Source organism: Tasmannia lanceolata, unplaced genomic scaffold (assembly GCF_043159265.1).
Source record: "Tasmannia lanceolata isolate RefF3 unplaced genomic scaffold, GAP_Taslan_0.1 ptg000005l, whole genome shotgun sequence".
NCBI classification, from domain to species: Eukaryota; Viridiplantae; Streptophyta; class Magnoliopsida; order Canellales; family Winteraceae; genus Tasmannia; species Tasmannia lanceolata.
The window spans coordinates 12,840,869-12,862,821 of NW_027518682.1; the positions used below are offsets into that span (position 1 = coordinate 12,840,869).

Below are 21,953 nucleotides of genomic sequence, written 5' to 3' on the forward strand. Positions count from 1 at the left end.
CACCAGCTGTTCGTTGATGCAAACAATCTACCTATTAGGCCTTGCTATGGACGGGCACGCATAAATACCCGCTCATCTGAAAAGTTTTCTATACTAGAATGTGAATTAAGTCAATCATCTCGAATGAATGACTCATGACTCTTACAAACTCTAGCATTTTTCTCTTCTCCCTTTGGTTGCTGGGTTTTTTGTTTTCCTAGGATTTATGTGGGAGAATATTTAGTGGTCACATCAGCTTTTTCTTGGTGACATCAGCAAAATCTTGTCTTGAAAATGGTGGTCTCTCTTTATCTCTCTATCCTCTCTCTCCACTCATCATAATATCTTTCTCTAATTAATGCTTGTCTCCTCTTTTGTCTCCTACCTTTACCCACATAAATCCCAGGAAAAAAAAAAACCCGGCAACCAAACGGTAGGGGAGTGATAAATCGACTCCCCATTTGTCTTTCTCTCTCCTCTAGGTTAGAGAGAGAAAGAGGAGAGAGATAGACACATGGGGAGTCAATTTATCCATTTGGGGAGTCGATTTATCACTGCCCTTTCTCTTATCATACAGGAGAAATTATACAGTGCTCGTGCAGCCCAAAATACAGTGGGGCCCGCATTGTTTGGGTGATCCAAACCATTCATTTATTGGGCACCAATGTAGGTAGGTTGTGCCCAGAAAATCTTCTCCACAGGATGATCCTAACCTTCCAATTTATGGAGGTTTAAAATTGAGGGCAAAGGGTAGAAACCTCCACGGAAGTTATTTCCAACCCCTTTTGTTTGTCTTTAAAAATGAGGGACCCATTTCTTGCTTTGGAAAATCTACACCACTGAACCTGCATACTGCTTGAAAAACCATAATCCTTGAAGATTCAATGGCGAGTCAAAACATATAAACCACTGAACATACATACTGCTTAACACAGAGAATCCTCACATTGCAAGACATACACTGATGAATGAATGAAAGCCACAAATTGGTTGCATATATTGGCATTGGAGGCATGCATACAAGATATATGGAACTAGAAAGATATACATCATTGTCTAATATGAATTTTTTATCAGGATTTTGACAGGAGAAAAAGGGCCACTTTCTAACAAGAACATTCTCAGCATTATGGAGTTAGTATTAACTTTTTTCAGGAAAATTGAAACCAAATCTTCTACGATATATTACAAAAATGAATATCTCAAACTCTAGGATAGCGCGAGCGTCCTTTCTTCTTCAGGAACTCGGGGATCTCCACAGAACCCCCGTCAGTGAGAGAAGAGGATGAGCGCCGGTTGATTCCAAGGTTGGTGTCTCCATGTCCTAGCTTATGAGTTCCCTGCATTTACCAAGGTTGAAAAATAAAAGAATAGAATCATAGTGAAAGGAATGAGGCTCCATTGAGAATGGCAACTATAATAAAATTCCGGAAAAAAGGTACCTGGAGAGGCCTTCCTTCTGTTTCATCTTGGCGTTTGAAACCAGTAGCAATCAGAGTTATGCTCACCTGAATGCAAAGAATTGCAAGGTAATGTGTTTTACTTAACAAAGGAGGTTAAAATTTACACCAACTGAAAGTGTTCATCCGATCAAAGTCAACTAGATAAACTGATATATATTTTTTTTGAAATGCGTGGTGAAACTGATTTAAAATATAATAATATATTTGTTTTGTTGATCATCCCATTTTCCCAATTTACTGTCTTATCACTAATATGTTATAAGAAGCTTTTTAACTATTACAGACAATAGTCCATGAAGCAGGGGCACGAGAGGATTTGTGTGTAACAGCAGGGAAGTGATGATTCTATAAAATAAGGGAAATGATATCAGCACTACCATGTTTTGATATATCCACTAAATCAGCTTGTCTTTTAGTATTTAAAGAGCTGTCAAAAGGTTATTACAGTTCCCAAAAAGCTCTCACAAGCCAATTAAAAAAGAAAAGCCAAGCTGGGACCATGCAACTATTAAAAGATGGTTGCGTTGATATCATTTCCTTTAAAACAATAATCATAAGAAGAAGACACAGAAGGGGAAGTCCCCATGTGTCTAAGAAAACAATATCAAGGATTCAACTATGTGATTATATTTGATAAATATAAAAAGAACCAAATTCAGTTATTATGGTTGGTAGAAACTTTGAACATTTAATTTCAGAAATAATATATGGTACAACACTGATAGAGTTCAAGGCATTCTTTATGGAAAGCACTGTAACGCGACAGAAGGTTCAAGACGGGGGAGGAGTGAGATTTCAAAGCGGTAATAACACGTGGTAGAAGATTTCTCACCATGGATATACTAGATTCTACATTTCTCCCCTTCACAAAAGTGAGAGCAACCAAAGCACCAAAGAGGAATTAGTGAAACATGCAAGGGGAAAAGGGTGCCATTTTTTGATGAAAGAAGCTCCCAAGCCCCACGAATGTCTGTAACTCAATCCAGAAGGTTTCTGGAATCGTATTTGAAGAGAGTGGGTGGAGAAACATCAAAAAATTGCAAACCAACCAAGCTCCACATGCTTAAAAAGATTGGGAAAGAAATCTCAAGAATCATGCTGGTTGCCAGAGCTACAACTGATAGGGATTAAGTCAACTCTTTCAGAAATATTGCAATTCACATGAATGAAATTAAACAAATCCCATTTGCATCTGTATTAAATATTAATAATACATGCATACAGATGGACATTAGCCTGAGGAGAAGATTGGAATCCATATAAATTAAATAAAAAGGGTCCCTTCTGATAAATAAACAGACAATGGTATGTCATCTATGCATGCACTAAAAAGCAGTCGCTAGTTCAAAAATGTAAGGCAAGGCAGTACTTAATTATCCGCAACTTACTTGACCACTAAGTGACTGATCTACCACGGCTCCAAATATTAAGTTTGCACTTGGATCAACAAGGTCATATATAACTTCTGCCGCAGCATTTACCTGCAATCCACTTTAGGACATGAAGACTAACAACATTGAGAAATCAAAATAGGACACAGGCAATCAGAACAATCACTGTCATTGTGAGTGACGACTAAAGACACATAAAAAAAAGAAAAAGAAAAAAGAATCATTGTGGCATATGATCTGTAAAGGAAACCAAGTGCGTGCTGCATTTATGAAGGCTTTTTACAAGAGCCATGGGATCTAATTAAGAAGGTATTGAAGGTCATGCATGAGTTTCATGGGAGGGGTCATACTAATTAGGATGCGAGGGTTACATTCATCACTCTGATTCCCAAGAAGGCTGATGCTTTTGAAATCAAGGATTTCCTCCCAATCAAACTTGTGAGTTGTTTAAATGAAATTTTGGCAAAGGTACTTTCTTTAAGGTCATGGTTGTAAATTTTTGCTGAAACCGACAGGAAACGTCTGAAATGTATCCATTTCCCTCCCAACCGAAACTGTAACCCGTACTAAAACCAAAATCATAAGTGTATTAGTGGTATGCTATATTAGTATGTGTTACGTATTTATATTTATATGAAGTGCCTGTGAAATGTAATGTATGTATTATGTAAACATATTAATATGAATTACCTGTGAAATGTGGTATGTAGTTAATTATCGGGTTGTCACCCATGTGACTAGGTGTTCAATGTTGTTAAACCATTATGGATGGTTGTGTTTAGGGGTGCAACTTGGGCGGGTTCAACCCGAAAAAAATGCCGGGTTGGGTTGGATTCCAGTCGGGTTCGGGTTGAGGTGTCGGACAACCCGACCCAACCCGTAACCCGAAGTCTCACTATAAAAAAGTTGGAAATTTGAAATTAGTAATGGCGCAGTGTATTTCTCAAAGTTACTTTTTATCTTTGATATTGACAACTGTCACTCAAAAGTTGACAGCTATAGGTCTCTTTTCTCTTCTTTTTTAATTCTTTTTAATTTGATGATAATGATAACTGTCCTTTTGACAACTGCAAGCCATCACGTCTCTCTTCTCACCATCTCTGGCGTGTCTACCATTTCCTGAACCCTTCCATTTTTAAAACCTTCATGAACTCTAACCCTATTCCATTTCCTCGTTTTCATTTTCAGTAGGATTCAATGGACCTCTGCAAGCTCCATGAGTGGAATATATGACAAGACTCACTTTTGAAGAACGATTCTATGCCGAAGAAGTTTTGCACAAAAAATCCCTTTGCACCTGAAGAATCTTGCTGAAAGCCATGGCTTGCTTCTAGGCAAAATTTATTGATGAGAATGTAATGGATTTACACATTTTTTTTCCTGCAACTGACTTTGATTTTCGCTGTAATTTTTGAGATTAAGGTTTTTTTTTAGTCTTTCCCCATTTCCCTCCCCTCTTCTGTTTTTTATTCTCCTCTGTCTCTCTCTCTGCAAGCCAGTTTGGACGATGCTTTTTCTTTTTCATTTTTAATTTTAATTTTTGACAAAATTTTCCTCTGTTTTTTCCTATTTCTGGATTTCTGTGGTTGGAAACTGGGCTGGTCAGGTCGGGTTAGGGTTGAAAGAGTGCCGGTCGGGTTGGCAGTCCATGGGTTGAGTCTCAGGTCGGGTCGGGTTAGGGTTGAAACTAAGCATCTTCGGGTTGGGTTCGGGTTGAGGCCAACCCGACCCGAGTTGCACCCATAGTTGTGTTTCGGGGTGCAACTCGGGTCGGGTTGAGGCCAACACGAACCCGACCCGAGCAAGCATTTACTCAACCCGAACCCGAGTTCCAACCCGACCCGAGGAACCCGTTTTGCCGACCCGACCCGAGTTCAACCCGAACCAACCCGAGATTTAAGCTTAAATTTTTTTTAAAATGTCGGGTTGAACTCGGGTCGGGTTGCCCAAGCCCTCAACCTGGGTTGAGAAAACCCAACCCGAACCCGACTTGAACTCAACCCAACCCGACTTTTTTCTGGGTTGAACCCGTCGGGTTCGGGTTGAGCCCGCCCAAGTTGCACCCCTAGTTGTGTTGCTTATGTGATGGTTTCTAGGTGTGTAATTGTGTTTATTCTAGTATTTTGGGAGGTTACGTGGTGGGATGTCCGCCTTTAAGTCATGCTTTCCCGAATCTCTAAAGTTTGGTTTGGAGTCCGAGAAATTAGGATGGTGGATTGTTATGCGAGAGTAGGCAGAAGGGTATTTTGGTCGTGGTTTCAGGCAAAATCTCAAGAATGAGTTCGATAGTATCGAGCATTATTTAGTAGTCTTAAGGAGGATTTTGTCCCTAGCTTTCAAGAAGACAGGTGGGTATGATCATGTGAGTCCAATTGTTTCTTTTCGATCAAACCCTTTCTCAGGTAGATTGTTGTTGATGGAATTAGTCAATCACTTTGGGGCATTATTCGGGATCCAATACCCCCTAAAGTGCATGCTATTTGTTGGACAATGGCTCTTGAGAGGTCAAATCCCTTGATCTGCCCTAGAGAGAAGGATTTTGTTTGGGTAACATGTACATTTTATGTATTATAAAAAAAACACATGTACATTTTATGTGGTGCTGAGAAGGAACGCAATAATCACCTCTTCATCCTTTGTAGTGTGCAAGGAAGATTTAGAGCTCTATCCCATGCTGATTTAGTGATGCTCGAGTACCTCCTCATTCTTTTAGATTCCTTGTGGAGGGATCACAATCTTGGCACTTGGGGGAAAAGGTTGCATTCTCTAGAATATGATCTCTTTCATGACGTGTAGACCCTTTGGAGAGAGAGAGAGAGAGAGAGAGAGAGAGAGAGATTCGAAGACAAGTTTTCCACAAAGTGCCTTTAAAAAAAGTTTTCCACGAACAATAAGTTTTTTTCTGATACCTTCTCTTTGGAAATTGTGTAGGAATATAATTCTGGGATGTTCCATTCTCGGTCTCTATAGGGAATGGAGCGAAATTAACTTTGGCCATAAAATCGAAGAGAAGAAAGTTGAGACAATGGAGATTATTGTCCATTGATGCTATTAAGGCGAACTTTGATGTCAACTCAACTCAACTCAACAAAGCCTTTTTCTCAAACTAGTTGGGGTCGTCTAAATGAATCCTTTAGAAAAAATTCATGAAGAAGGTGAAAGGAATCTACCCGACTCTAATCCTAGCTCTAGTCCGGTTCATCTACGTGGATCATTTTCTTCCATTCTATCCTATCCAAGATCATGTTCTCTGTTATGTTCCTAGCTATCAAGTCTTCCCTCATTGTTTCTACCCAAGTTGTTTTCGGTCTGCCCCTACTACCTCTTTCTACTCTATCAACTTGGCACGAGCCGCCTCTTCTCACTGGAGCATCCAAAGGTCTACGTTGGATATGTCCAAACCATCTTCGATGTCATTTAGGTAATTTGGTGGCATTTTTAGAAATTACCAAGGAGTGTTAGTGGAAGTTTTTTTATGGACTGATTGCGCGGATGAGTTCAAAACGAAGCCAAGGTTCGTGCGCTCCTACTTAGATTACAAATCTTTGCTGCTGAGATGAGCGGTAATCTTTGGGCTGGAAGTGATTCGACAAGTGTGATTCCTTGGGGTCTTCGAAAGAACTTTGTTACGTCGAGATTGACACATTGGGTAGTTAAAACTTTAGGTCTATGTAGAGATCCGAATGCATCTTTTATCTTGTCTTGTGAGAGAGACACAGTATGATGAATGCATTAACCAAGGGATGTGTTCGTAGATCAATGTCAATTGTGGGGCAATATCTGCCTCTACTGTAATTTTTTTGCTTTTCATTTTCTTGTAATAAATTTTCATTATCTTTCAAGACCAAAAAGAAAGTTCCATGCCACATGAAATCGGGTATAAATAGTTTCTTGCCTCAAGTTTATCCCTGAAATGGAAAAGCATAAAAGATGTCGCAATAAGAAACTCTTAACTAATTTAAACTAATAATAAATAAAGAAAATAAAAAGCTCTACCTCTTTACTGGAAAAAAAACAAATATATACACATATTTCATATCAATATTCCACAGTTTTTTTTTTTTTTTTGAAGAAGGCAACAGAATATGTATATATATATATATATATATATATATATATATATATGAATAAGAAGAACCGAGATGGTCCTGTTGGAACAATGAGCAGAGAAAATAGCAAAACAATAACTCAAGGGGGGAGATAGTCAAAACACTCCAATTCGGCCCAAGAAACACCGCTCTTAGCCAGGGAGTCGGCTGCCACATTGGCCGATCTCCGGACATGCTGAAATACCATGGAGTAGCCCTTTGCTCTATCCTCTATCTCCTCAAAGAAAGGCACAAGTCGCCAAGGGGGAGAAGCGGCTCCCGACAACCAGCGAATAACATTTACGGAGTCGCCTTCGACTATCAGTCTGTCGTACTCCAAGCGAGGCATGGAGAGAATCCCACTGTGAACGGCTCTAACCTCCGCCTCAGTCGAGTCAGCAAATCCAAGAGGCCCCGAATAGGCCCAAATGACTTCCCCTTTGTGATTCCGACATAACCCCCCCACTCCAGCCGCTCCTGGGTTGCCGAGAGAGGAACCGTCAAAATTGAGCTTCAGAGACCCCGGCGGCGGGGGGGACCAGGAGGGCCGAGATTTCACTTTGGTAACCGATTCCATGCATATGGTGGACCACCCTTCCCAGAGGGCATATGCAGAAACAAACCGAAAAAGAGGAAGTGAACGGGCCCAGGAGATGACCGCTGCTACCACCTGTATATATATCCAATATGGGGCCCGGGCCTTCCCTTCAAAGACCCGCACATTCCGCTCTTTCCACAAGAACCACCAGGATGCTAAGAGACACATCTTCCACAAAATTCTACCTTTCCTCTTCCACGGAGCCCAGTCCCAACTCCGAATAAATTCGGCCATAGAATTGGAAGCAACCCAACTGACTCCAAATCTAGAAAAGAGATGACCCCAAATATATGAAGCAACCTGGCAATGTATAAAAAGGTGGTCAATGGATTCCCCGGCAGATAGACATAGGGGGCAGTGATCCACCAGCCACATTCCTCGCTTCCGCAAGAAATCCATCGTCTGAATTCGTCCCCAGATAACCGACCACCCAAAGAAAGCAACTCTTGGAGGGCACGCGTGGCGCCAAACCGCGGAGGACGCATGTTCCACTAGAGTGGGGGTCAGATGGATATAAAAAGATTTAACGGAGAAAATCCCCGACGGATTCCAAATCCAAATTCGACGATCTACGCCCGAAGACTTGATGTAGCAGGAGGCCAATAAGGATATGAGGGCGCTGTAATCGCTTAACTCTCGAACAAAGAAGGCTCTGCGGAACTTGGGAGGCCACTCCACTTGCCCTTGTACCCGAGTGAAACATTCTGATACCCAAGCATCTTTCTGAGAAGATACAATATATAAGGCAGGAAACAAAACTTGGAGAGAATGGGACGAACACCAAGGGTCCTGCCAAAACCGAATGCGATCCCCCCTATAGACTCGGAAGCGCACTCCAGGGGCAAATACGGATTTCAAACGCAAGATGTCCCTCCATACAGTGATTCCTTTGATTTTAAAATTATCAACGGAGTCCCAATTCCCATGAGATGAACCATACTTACTGTCAATGACCCGAACCCACAAAGAGGAGTGTTCGTCTCCATATCGCCACAACCACTTGCCCATAAGGGCCTGATTAAAGAGCTGGACTCTCCTGATACCCAAACCTCCATTTTTAATTGGTGATCAGACTAGACGCCATTTAAGAAGGGAGACCCCCTTGGAAGTCCTTAAACCACCCCATAAAAATCGTCTCTGAATTTGCTCTATGCGCTTAGCAACAGAAGCGGGACAATGAAAAAGGGAAAGAAAATAAATCGGCATATTAGAGAGAACAACCTTTATAAGCACCAATCTACCTCCTTTGGATACCAAACGGAGCTTTCATGTGGCCAACCGACGCTCAATCCGTTGTATAATAGGAGCCCATAGGTTGTGTCTCGGACGGCCCACCCCGAGGGGTAGACCCAAATATGTAGCGGGAAAGACATCTAGACCGCACCCCATAATTCCGGCGAAGGATGAAGCCTCGCTCTCAGATACATTAATCGCATACAACCGAGATTTGCCAAAATTGGATCGTTGACCTGAGACCATCTCATAACACCGAAGCATGGCTTTAAGATTGAGAAGTTGGAAGAGGACCTGAGAACAGAACAGGAGGGTGTCATCCGCAAACTGAAGTAGCGAGACTTCCACCTTACTGTTCCCAATTAGGAATCCTCTATATAGCCCCATGTCACTACCTTTCTTCAGAATACTGCATAAGGATTCGGCCACTATCAAGAAAAGAAATGGAGAGAGAGGGTCGCCCTGCCGCAATCCTCTAGAGGATTTGAAGAATCCTTTTGCTGAGCCGTTGAGGAGAACAGAAAACCATGTAGAGGATAAGCAATTCCGGATCCACCCTCTCCACCTTTCCCCAAACCCCATACGACCCATAAGATAATCTAGAGCGGCCCAATCCACACGGTCATATGCTTTCTCCATATCAAGCTTGCATAGTATGCCGCCTTCCCCTGTCCTCCGGTAATAGTCAATGGCCTCATTTGCTGTTAAGGAACAATCAAGAATTTGACGCTTGCCTAGAAAAGCACTCTGATTTACCGAGATAATGGATGGAAGAACCACTTTGATACGGTCCGCCAGCACCTTCGCAAGCACCTTGTATAGGCTGCCCACCAAGCTAATCGGACGAAAATCTGATACTTTGGATGCTCCATCAATTTTGGGAATAAGGACTAGAAAAGTTGCCCCCGTCCCCTTGTCGAGAATAGCACCCTCAAAAAATTCTTGGAAAAAACGAACAAGATCCGGTTTGACTGTGTCCCAACACGTCTGAAAGAATGCCAAGCAGAATCCGTCAGGACCAGGGGCTTTATCCTGAGCTAGAGAGAACAGAGCGATTTGGATTTCCTCCTCAGAGAAGGGGATTTCCAATCCAGCAGAAGCGTCCAGGCTCAAAGTGGAGAAACAAATGTCTTGGGGTATTGGGCGAACAAGCCCGTCAGCGGAGTACAGAGATCGGTAGAATGCAATAGTTTCCGCAATAATCTGCTCCCGGTCAGAGACAACAGCCCCTTCCACTTCTAAAGATTCAATTCGGTTCCTTCGTCTGCGAGCACTGGCTATGGCATGGAAGAAGGCTGTATTTTTATCCCCCTCCAACAACCACTTGACCCGGGATTTTTGCCGCCAAGAGATTTCTTCAAGCTTTAACAACTCTTTATGTTCTTGGATGAGCCTTCCTTATTGCTCAAAATCCCCCGCCGATGCCGATCCGCGATCCGCCAATGAATGAATCTCCAACAAGCGGTCCTCAAGAACCCGCTTCCTGCCGAGGGCAATCTCTTTCTGCTCCTTAGCCCATGTTTTTAATTTCCCTTTGATGAACCTTAATTTTTTGCCAATGACGACATCATTGTGACCCGGGAAGGTACAATCCGCCCACCATCGGACTAATTGAGCCTCCAAGAGGGGATTTTCCAGCCAAGCTAATATTCCACAGTTTTACATGCAACTAAATAGCAAAGGACTATTATTGAAGAAATACAAAAAACATAAGGATATAAAATAGAAATGGGAAAAGTGAGACTACCTCATACAAAGTTAAATCACTGCCTCCAGTGATATTCCATACAATCCCAGTAGCCCGCTCGATGCCAATATCCAGTAAAGGTGACTGTATGGCATTCAATGCAGCATCTCTTGCCCTTGTCTTGCCTACAGTGGGAAGGGTATCACAAAAAATAATTTAAAGCACGACCTGAGTAGACTTTCAGCACAACATAAGTAGCTTAATCTTCGGCACCTCATTCAACCAAGAGGTAAGATTTGGCATTTTAACCATACAAAACCAAATGAATAGTATGAGGAATATTGACAGTTTGACACTGAAAATACTTCACAGACAATATTCGTAACATGGATATTCAAACAACTTTTTTGCTTTCATATATATTTTTTGATACATAAAATAGGACCAAGGAAAACTGGTATGGATTTGCAGCAAAAGATACAGGTACCTGAACCGGTATGCTATTGACATGTAAAAATTGATCAATTATATATTTTTTTCTTCCTTGTATGGTCCCAAAAATAAAGTGATACATGTGGTTTCTAATTGGCCAATTATATAGTTTTTCTCCTCCATTGGTGCCAAAAATAAAGTGATTCATACAGTTAGACCTACTTTGAGCCTCCCATACCTCTTCGAGTTGTTATTGATGATTCAACAGAGCCCCTTGCCCCCTTCTAGTCGTTGTTGATGATTTAGCAAAAATGTCATTTTGACAAAATGTTACAGGTTCACACCAGGAGAAAGTCATGAATCCAAGAAATAAACCATCCCAACGAACATCTAGAACCATTTGATTCACCAGGTTTCCTTACATAACGCCAATTATGTCCTCTATCCATTCAACCTCCTCTTTTGACCTGCCTATTGCTCTTCGTAAAGAAAAGATGACTTGAACTCACCTGCTTCTTTCTGAGCATATCTTGTGTTTATTTCCTTTGTTTATATTCCTACCAGCCTTGCAGATGCACTCAGAAAGAGTAGAAAGTGATGAGATAGCTCCCGTTTCTGTTCCGAGTAAAAACCAAGTAGCAGACATTTTCACTAAAGGTCTCACGTGATCATCATATAACAAGATGAACATGTTCAAAGACATAATACAACATGAGGAGAGTGTTTTTTTTTTTTTTTGGAATGGTAGCCAATTAAATTCAAGAAAATGGGACCAAGATAGCCAGGCACGAGGGGAGTGTCAGAAATAACAAATAAGTCACACATTTTGAGTATGGTGCATACTAGGGGTGTAAGCTTGGCTCGGGCTCGAACCAGGCTCGGCTCGGTCAGGTTCGCGAGCGGCTCGCGAGCATTATCGAGCTCGGATGGGGTTCCAAAAAAAAAGTGACATATTTTGCCTCCCCCTTTCACTCCCTGGACAACCCTTTTAGTGTATATATTAATATATAATATATATATATTTAAATATATTAAATTCTTAACTAGCCGAGCCGAGCTTGGCCTAACTCGGGCTCGGCTCGTTAAGGATTCGAGCCGAGCTTTTTTTGAGCCGAGCTCGAGCGAGCTTCCGAGCCCGAGCCAAAATTGACACCCTTAGTGCATACACAAATGAGTTATGGTGTGTTACTTCATTATTGGCAAGCCTTTTAACTTAAGTAACTTATATCAGTATAAGCTAGGTCTTGGCCCATCACTCCCTTAGTGTTGCGCCACATCGGAGCCCGGGTGTGGTGAAAAATGAGCAAGGGTCCTCGCACTTTGCAGGACGGGTGCGAGGGGCGAGGAAGCTAGTCCAAGACTTCATGAAAATTTTCTAAAGGATTCACTAGCCGACCCAACTAGTTTGGGACAAAGGCTTAGTTGAGAGTATATCAGTTTTAATGGTAGTGTAAGCCAGTGATTAAGGTTGTACATCATTATGAATAGAATAAATTAAGCTAGGGATTTTTTTAATGGTAGTATAAGCTAGTTATTAAGGCTGTACATCATTCTACTCAACTCAACTCAACAAAGCCTTTGTCCCAAACTAGTTGGGGTCGGCTAAATGAATCCTTTAGAAAAATTTCACGAAGAAGGTGAAAGGATTCTACATGGCTCTAATCTTGGCTCTAGTTGGGTTCTTCTACGTGGATCATTTTCTTCCATTCTATCCTATCCAAGGTCATGTTCTCTGTTATGTTCCTAGCTATCAAGTCTTTCCTCACTGTTTCTACCCAAGTTGTTTTCGGTCTGCCCCTACCTCTTTTTACTCCATCAACTTGGCACGAGTCGCCTCTTCTCACTGGAGCATCCAAAGGCCTACGTTGAATAAAATACTAGCCCCACAAATTGTAACTTTGGAAGGGTTCTCTCTTGGTATCTTCTCTATGAAATTCATCTTCTTCTTCCCCTTTCTCTTACATAAGATTGCAAGAATTTTTACAATGCCACCTTGTCAATTTGTCCTAAGTGTGTGTGTGTGTGTGTGTGTGTGTATATATATATATATATATGAGAAAACTGTTGGTGCGCTTAAGCGCACCAAAAGCGCACCATTTTTTTGGTGCGCTTAAGTTGTTATAACGCCTCCCATTCGTTTAAATGTTTGGGTCCCGCTTAAGCGCACCAATGGGAGGCGTTATAACAACTTAAGCGCACCAAAAAAATGGTGCGCTTAAGCTCACCAACAGTTTTCTCTCTCTCTCTCTCTCTCTCTCTATATATATATATATATATATATATATATATATATATATATTTATTTATTTTTATTTTAAAGATGACAATATTCATTAATATTGAAAAAACATTCGGGACCAGTGGTCCCAGCCTGCTGCTACAAATATTAGTATAGCACCGGACATGTCCGATGTTTTTCAAAAGGGAGAAAGCACCCTTCTAGAGGTTAGGACAACAATATCCTCCCTTCATGGAATGCGCTCATTACAAATATGATACTATTTCAAAATCCTCCCGGTCGGCTCCCGCTTTGGCTAGAGTGTCAGCCATCTTGTTTGCCGATCGCCTGCGATATTCAAGACTCGGGTTGAGTACCCGCATTAGATCCAGTATTTCCGCTACAATCTCCTAAGTGTAAAAATATGAAAGCAACTCGGATACAACAAATGACATGGTTGAAAAAAACCTAATTTTAGGACCGAGTACCATTTCCCAGATTTAAAATCCCATAATAGTTAAGCTTCTCTGTTTTCATAATTCATGTATAAGTGAATAAGGATATGTAAATATGAGTTTCTCCGGGACAGATGTCCAAATAACAACTTAAAAACAATTTTAATCTATTTCATTGGATTGAAATAAGATTTAAGTACACCTAAATCTACACGCGCACACACGTATATGTATATACTCAACTCAACTAAGCCTTTGTCCCAAACTAGTTGGGGTCGACACACATATATGTATATGAAGTTAAAAAATTGAAAGAAAAAATGTGGCAGAAATTTCCAGATTTCATTGGATTGAAATAAGATTTAAGTACACCTAAATCTACACACGTGCATGCGCGCACATATGTAGGGGTGCAGCTTGGGTCGGGTTGAATCGGGTTGAGGCTAACCCAACCCGAGATAGCATTCCCTCAACCCTAACCCAACCCGCCTCTAAATCTCTCAACCCTAACCCAAACCACCTCTAAATCTCTCAACCCTAACCCAGCCCATCTAACCCGAAATGGGGTTGGGTTTTCGGGTTGAGTTGGGTTCACCTTGAGCCAAACAGAAAAAATACATTAATTCAAAGAAAATCAAGGCAAAATTAGAGAATGGAGGTCGGGTTCGGGTCGGGTTGCCAAGGCCTCAACCCCAACCCAACCCGAAATTAAATTGGATTGGCATTTCCCAACCCTAACCCAACCGAACCCAAGGAAATGCCAACCCAACCCGAGACAAAATCGGGTTGAACCCGACTCAAGTTGCACCCCTACGCATATGTATATAAAGTTAAAAACTAAAAGAAAAAAGTGGCAGGAATTTCCAGCATCTTTCTTGTTCCCTTATTTAAGACAGGGGCCCTTTTGATCAAATGAGCTTACTAGCTCTAACTACATTGGGTTGCACTAAATTCCAATGGCAGACAAAAAAACAGAAGAAGAAACACTAAAATAGAGCTCAACAATGTGCAGACAATAAATTTAAAATTCTTGCAAAGAAAGGTTCTTATCATTACCTGTTGCAGTTCCTATTCCCATTAGAGAAGAACCAGCATTTGCCATAATAGCTCGCACATCAGCGAAATCAACATTAACCAGACCTGGGACCTACAATCAACTCAATCCACTCATTAAACATTGAAAGGTAAATGAGTGGATTAGCAAGCAGTTCATATTCCAAACGAGTGGATTAATCCACTCATTAAAAACTTTCACTTGATCACAGGCAGTTCATCTTCTGAATGTCAAGTTACAATTACCATAGTAAATAAATATCAGAGAACAGTCTTAGAAGATATCATTTTTAGGTTTCTTAATTTGAATACAGAATACTTCTAGTTATCCTATAGTGAAAAGAAAGTCATGGATAAAAATTAGGTGCCATAACAATCGTGTCAGATATTCATACCGTAATTATATCAGAGATACCACGAACACCTTGTCGAAGTATATCATCAGCTAAGTTAAATGCTTCCGTCACCGGCGTAGACTGGGAAACAGCAGTCAACAGCTTGTCATTTGGAATGACAATCAGAGTGTCAACATTGTCTCTTAAAGCCGCAATTCCTTCCTGTGCTTGAACTGCTCGCTTTCGTCCCTCGAAAGAAAAAGGGGTTGTAACAATACCTACAGTCAAGATACCCATAGACTTTGCAACTCCAGCTATTATGGGAGCACCACCAGTGCCAGTTCCCCCGCCCATTCCGGCCTGCACGGATAATTAATGTATAAACTTCACTGCATGCACAGACAGCATCAAGAAATACTTCGGACCATCGATGACGTGTCCCTTCACAATAAAAGGTGCAAATAGTGCAAGACTTCGAAATAGACAATATAAATTTCCCAATAGTGTGTGACCTTTTATGAGAAGAAAAAGAGGAATATAGAGCCACTGGTTGGAAGGAAACAATGGCAGGGAAACGGAACAGAAAAAAAAAGGAAAAAGAAAAGAAGAAAAGCAATGAAGAACATGGAGGATGAAACGATGGCACAACCACTCGATGATAAAACCAAGAGAATAGCATATGCACCAGAAAATATGGACAATCTTCATACCCTAAGGCGATCTTACAATTTACAAATGGCACTGGATGGTCTTCAATTAGTCATGGCATGGGTGCCTAGGTATCCACCATAAGCCTTTCCTCTCATATATGCCTATGAGTTAGTTATAAATGACCACTTGACATGGCATAAATATCCTTATACTTTGATGTGATCTAGTCTGGGAATACTGCAATTATGTGGACCTGTTTTACTTTCTTTATTTGAAGCTTTGTTTAATGTTTTAATCCATGTTTTATTAGTCTAGATCTGTGGGATGCCCACATCAATCAAATGACCCACTTATTACCCATGGTCCACTATCCTAAACCCAAGCCCAAGCCCACTAAAAGAGCCTTATATCTTATCGGCCCTCTACCATGGCCCACCACTTAAACCCTCCTCCACCACTTAAACCCTCCCCCCCTGATGTTGGCCAGGGAAAAGAAAGAGGAGAAAAGAGAAGAAGAAGAGAAGAGAAGGAGAAGAATATAAGAAGAGGAATGGGAGAAGAAGATGAGGGAAAGGGAAGAAGAGGGGAAGAGAAAATTAGAGGGGAGAATCTGTAATCAATCTTACTTCATCAAAAGCTATCAAAGTCCACTACATGAGTCCTATATACATGTAATGGAAATAAAATTCCATGGAAATCAATAAAATCCCTAACTCTAAATAATATGGCAAATAAAATCCCCAAAACCAAATACCATGGAGATAAAAATCCTAAAAACTAAATAACATGAAATAAATCCCTAAAAAGTCCTAACAAGCAAATATGCCACTTATTCGGCCCCATGCGCCTACGATCAGCATCATTCTCCCCTTCTTGAAAAGAACTTATCCTCGAGTTCATATCGTCCTTGCCATCGCGGGGCCAACCAGGATTAAAGATGTAGATGATCCATGCTCTAATCATCACCGTGAGACAGTAGAGATCGTCAAGGCTAACGACATGGGTGCATCTGATGTGATTCAGTCTTAGGATTATACTAATTGTGCGGGCCTATTTTATTTTCCTTATTTGGAGCTTTAAAATGTTTTAATCCATATTTTATTAGTCCTAGATGTGAGGGACACCCACATCAATCCTATGCCCCACTTTAGTCATTACTTATTGCCCACTACTATAAACCCAAGTCCAATCCTACTTAAAGAGCCTTTTATCCTATTGGCCTCTACCATGGCCCAGAACTTACAGCCCCTAACCCACCCTAACAACCTTATCGGCCCTCCACCATGGCCCACCACTTGAAGGTTTATAGCACATCCTTATTACCTATTGGCTACTCCTTTAGCCCAACACTTAACCCCTCTTTATTTCCTACTGGCTATGCCCTGACCCAGCAGTTAACCCATGCCCCCTCATATAAAATCCTTAGAAGCACAAAGCGGGTGCGGGGGCGGGGGCAGGAGCGGGGAAGCGTGGGGTCTAGAAGAGTCTAAGTTTGGGAGCAGCATGGGAGCGTGCATGTAATATTTTCTTTATATATCTTTCAAAATTCAAGTACATCAAAAAATAATAGTTTCTAACCATTTTCTTATGTATCATTCAAAATTTAAGTATATCTAAAAGCTAGTTTCTAACCATCTTCATTTGTGTGCACTCGTTCCTCGTGCCTTCTAAAGATACACAAGCCTTTGTGCTTGCTCCAATGAAATACTTTGAAGAGTTGGAGGAGTTTGATGTAAGGAAGTTGGTGATGCCATGATGGTGGGACTTATAGAGTAATAGAAGCAGACTGGGAGCGTCATTAGAGCGTTTCCCGTCTCTCTGGGGTTGCGCTCCCTGGAAGCTCCTTCCGAAGGAGCGCCGAATCGACGTTCCGAGGTGAGAGCGGCACCTCAAGAGAAGGTTCCTGCTTCTAAGATAAAATCTAAATACCCCCTTGGTAGCCCTTTTTCATCTTTTCTCCTCCTCTACCTCCCCCCTCTCCCTGAGTTCAACACTTTATGGATGAGAGATATGCGCGTGGGTTTATACTTTTAGCAAGGAAACCCAGCTTTTAGGAGGTTTTCACCTTTTTCTATTGTCGAAAATACATGCATGTTTGTTTCACCATTTTGGTGAAAAAATATTAGCATCAACGTCCATAGTACCTCAATACCATAGCCTGCTTATACTATGGTGCAAAGGGATTGGGCACAAGGTTTTAAATTTTGGTTTTAGTCGTTAGCGAAACTGAAACATTTTCAGTGAAAATTTAGACCGAAATCTTGTAAAATCACGACCGAAATCCAAGTGAGATTCTTTACCACTGATTTTCTTTTTATGTTTTGACATTTTTTAGAAATATCTTAAAAGGATCTTGTTGTTCTTCCCTTTTTTGCAAGTGGAATCGGGATTTCTGTCAAAATGTTGAAAGAAACTTTGTTTTTTTTAATCTAAAAAGTTGCATGTTTCACATATTTCGACTAGACAATTAACGAAATCCAAAAATTTCAGGCAAAATCTGGTATTTTCCAATGGATTTAGTCTCGGTAGCGGCTGAAATCGAAATATTTGGTCCGAAATTTCAAACATGATTGGGCGTAGTTGAGCGCATGGTTTTAAATTTCCACCAAAACTAACATGAAATTACTGAAATGTTTATGTTTCCATCCCGCAGAAATGATATGAAAATATACATATCAAAACATAAAGGGAGATGATATTTTCAAACCACCCCCCCCCCCCCCCCCCGCGCAGTACGCATGCGCCCCCCTTATAATGTGTGTATACTTATTCTAGCATTTCCTGGAGTTTTGTCTTAAAATTCTATCATTTGCATGTGTTTTCAAGCATTTCTTACGATTTTACAGGATTTCCACCGAAATTTCCAACCGAAACCGAAATGTTTCAGTTTCCGTGGTGACCGAAACCGAAATATAAAACCTTTAGTTGAGCAATATTTGGGATACCGTTCTGTGCATATCTGTCAATTTGCAAGGAACAGCTAGTATAGCTATCCTAGGTTGATCAAATCAACCTAGATGCATATGTAACACATGATCTTCTACAATTTAATCTGACATCAAAATGTTGGTGAAAGAGGTATCCTAAAAAAGATCGTCTATTCTAAGACAGAATGGCCTAATCGCCTAAACAAGCAGCCAAAGGCAAATACCACAGAGCTATATAGCAAGATTCAAAACCTGCTCAAAAGAAGCATTGGACACTGATTCGTTCAAAAATATCTGGATCCAAGTTGATTTTAGATTTAGGTTATCTTTTTTTCTTAACCTCAACAAACAATATAAAGTAGCACATGCAATTAAAAGGACCGAAATCCAGCTAGAATGTGATGAAAAAATCGAAATCCAAGCTATATAATCATTTTCCGTAAAGTGGACAAAATATGATAAGCTTACCGTCACAAAAACCATGTCAGCTCCATAAACGGCCTCCTCTATCGACGCTTTGCTTTCCATGGCAGCATTCATACCGATATCCGGATTCCCACCAGCACCAAGACCTCTAGTTAACGCTTGTCCAATTTGCAGACGGTTCTCAGGATATGCAGGTGACATCCTCATTGCCTGGACATCCGTGTTAACAATCCAAAACTCCACACCCTTCATGGAACTCTCAATCATTCTATTAACAGCATTGGAACCACCTCCTCCAACTCCAATAACTTTAATCTTGGCCTCGCCGTTATTATTTGGTACAGACGAGTCTTTTAAGCTCTCGGTGGAGTTGCCACCCGAGGTTTCCTTTCTCGGACTGATAACCGTGTCGTTCCCTTCTCTCCGGAGCATTGAAACTTCAGGGTGAAGATTCAAGAAAGGGTCTTTACTGTGATACGGGCTGACGCTGTGAAAATTCGCTGAAAATCTAAAAATGTGAGAACTTGAAGTGATTTTTTGCCTGACACCCAAAACCCTATTTCGTTCTTCAACCAGTTTCAGAGAGAGAGATCTACCCATTCGATTCTCAGTCAAAACTCTTCCTCCAAGAACACCTAAAACTCCAACTGAATTTCGATTATCAGAGGACGTAAAACATGGTACGTTTGTTGCCATGGCAAATTGTTAAAACCAAAATCTCAGCAACTATAAGCAATAATATGGTTTATCAACAATAGCCTCAGAAACCCAACTGCCCAAATATTTGCAATCCCATCATAATCCTGTCTTTCAATACCTACTCATTGGAAACAAACAGCCCAACAACACCTACAAAATCACCACAAAATCATCAGAAAAAATCAAACAAAATACAAATTTGATGTCCAAGACAACAAAAATTACAAATGACCCAGAAAGCAGAACCCCAACAATAACTAAAGCAATGCAACAAAGGCAAGACAATACAAGTTTCAATGAACCTTTCTTTCAACATCTATTAATTGAAACCAAACAATCCACAGAACCCAACAATATCAAAACAAGTCCATCAAAGAGAAGTCCAACAAATAAGACACTTGAAGATCAAAACAACAAAAAAAACCAAATGACCCAGAAAGTAAAACCCCATGAAAACCGCAATCAATGTGACGAAGACAAAGAGAATACAAGTCCAAACGTCACCTAAACGAAACCCAATTCACGAACAAACAGGCAAGAGAATAACCCAGAATGTAAAGAACCCTAAATCTTTCTTACATGCCAAAACAATAAAACAAAGCAAAAATAAAAAAGGAGGAGAAGAAAATAACAAATGGGTCCCCCACAAAATGAAAGAAAATGAAGGAAAAGTACCTGCAAAAGAGTTCCAGAATTCTATGAAACATTTATCAGGGTTTCTTCTTTCCGAGCAGCATTTGGATAGAAAAGCTGATGAAGGATCGGAAGGAGATTAAATTTTGTGGTTGCAGACAATTTAATGACTAGTGTTCTGTTTTCTGTGTTGTGTTGTGTTGTGGAGACGAGAGTGAGCTTTATTATAAAATCAAAGTGTTGGATCGCTCTCCCCTTTTCTCTATAAAACAGGTCCCAGGTGGGCTCCAATGAAGCACACACCACCACCAACTTGACGAGCCCCCCTGATAAGGAGAGGACTTAGCTGATTGGTTCGCCTCTTCAACTCCTCTACTCTGCCAAACGACTATAATAACATACCAGGTTTTGGGAAATGATATCCGGAACTCCAATCTTTACTTTACATTTTTCTAATTTGCTTTAAAAGGATGTTATAATTCATAAGAGCGTAGTTTAAGTACACTGGAGGGGGCTGTCCCAAGTTTAATCATTTTCCTTCCTAAAACCCTCATTAGCATTCTCAACAGCGAATCAAAAAAATAAAAGATTAAACTTCTGGTGTCTTTATAAAAAAAAGGGTGTTTGTATCAATTTTTCATTTGTTTATTGTTTTTCCTCCTTTTTCATATGCTTAAAAATTCAGACAGACACTCGGGCTCTGTTCCTATTGGATTTTGAGAACAAAAATGATTATGGACCTTCGAAGGGAAATGATATTTGCGCCCCCCCCCCCCCCCCCCCCCCCGCGCGGGATAAAATCCCATCCCCCCCTCAAGTCCTCAACGTTATCTGTTGAGTTTTAAAGGCAAAGAAAAACATTAAAGGGGTGAATTTATCCTCAAACAGTGAACTATTCTCACAGAAACCGTTAAAGGGGGGATTTTATCCTTTTAGCATGTGGGGGTTATCATTTCCCTTTTAGAATTGTAAGACCCTTTCAGGAAGTATAGTATACCCTGCCCATTGGGGTTGTTCACAGGCGTGAACGAAGTATTGCAAGCCTATCCAAGGATAAAATAAACTCTACTTTGCTATCCCCATGAAGCATAGTTCAGTATCTATATAGTTCGATTGTAGTGTTTGAACCCGTTTGGAATAGATAAATGCCAGGGCAAGTGGGAAATTGCACCAATTGGAGATGGTGGTAGTTGGTACCAACCTTTTTGGTAGGCTGTCCAATCTCTATGGTACACATGGTATATGTCTTCATTTAGTGGGCCCGAATATCACACTGATGGGAGTATCTAACCATTTGAATAATGGCACGCAGACAGTAAGATTAGGGAAGTGATAAATCGACCCTAGACACATAGGGGCAGATTTAAGATATATGGGGGTCGATTTATCACTTCCCTAATCTTATTAGCATTCAATGCCAAGTCTACGGAGCGGATTTTCAAAACACCATCTATAAATTTAGAACCAAGTAGAATGGGAGCCATCTATTTGGATGATCTAAGCTCTTCATTTTTGGTTCTCACCATAAGTTTATCCACAGGATGATCCTAACCCTCCGATGCACTTGGCGTGAAATGTTCAAAATTCTGAAGAGCATGTAAACATCGCGAAGGGTTAAGATCATTCTACGCGCACGGCCCATCTAGAGCGGGGACCACAACATATGAATGGTTTAAATCATCCAA

General features: G+C 40.8%; 1 protein-coding gene across 1 annotated transcript; it reads right to left on the reverse strand.

Annotated features, from left to right (window-relative positions):
• Positions 1–948: 948 nt before the first annotated feature.
• On the reverse strand, positions 949–20,724 carry LOC143877545 (cell division protein FtsZ homolog 2-1, chloroplastic-like). Its single transcript, XM_077379662.1, has 8 exons — positions 20,311–20,724; positions 18,979–19,785; positions 14,993–15,292; positions 14,601–14,691; positions 10,500–10,624; positions 2,831–2,923; positions 1,422–1,487; positions 949–1,319 (listed from the first exon to the last, which is right to left on the reverse strand). The coding sequence occupies exons 2-8, from the start codon at positions 19,630–19,632 to the stop codon at positions 1,182–1,184; spliced, it is 1,467 nt and encodes a 488-aa protein (XP_077235777.1). The 5' UTR covers positions 19,633–19,785; positions 20,311–20,724; the 3' UTR covers positions 949–1,181.
• Positions 20,725–21,953: the final 1,229 nt, after the last annotated feature.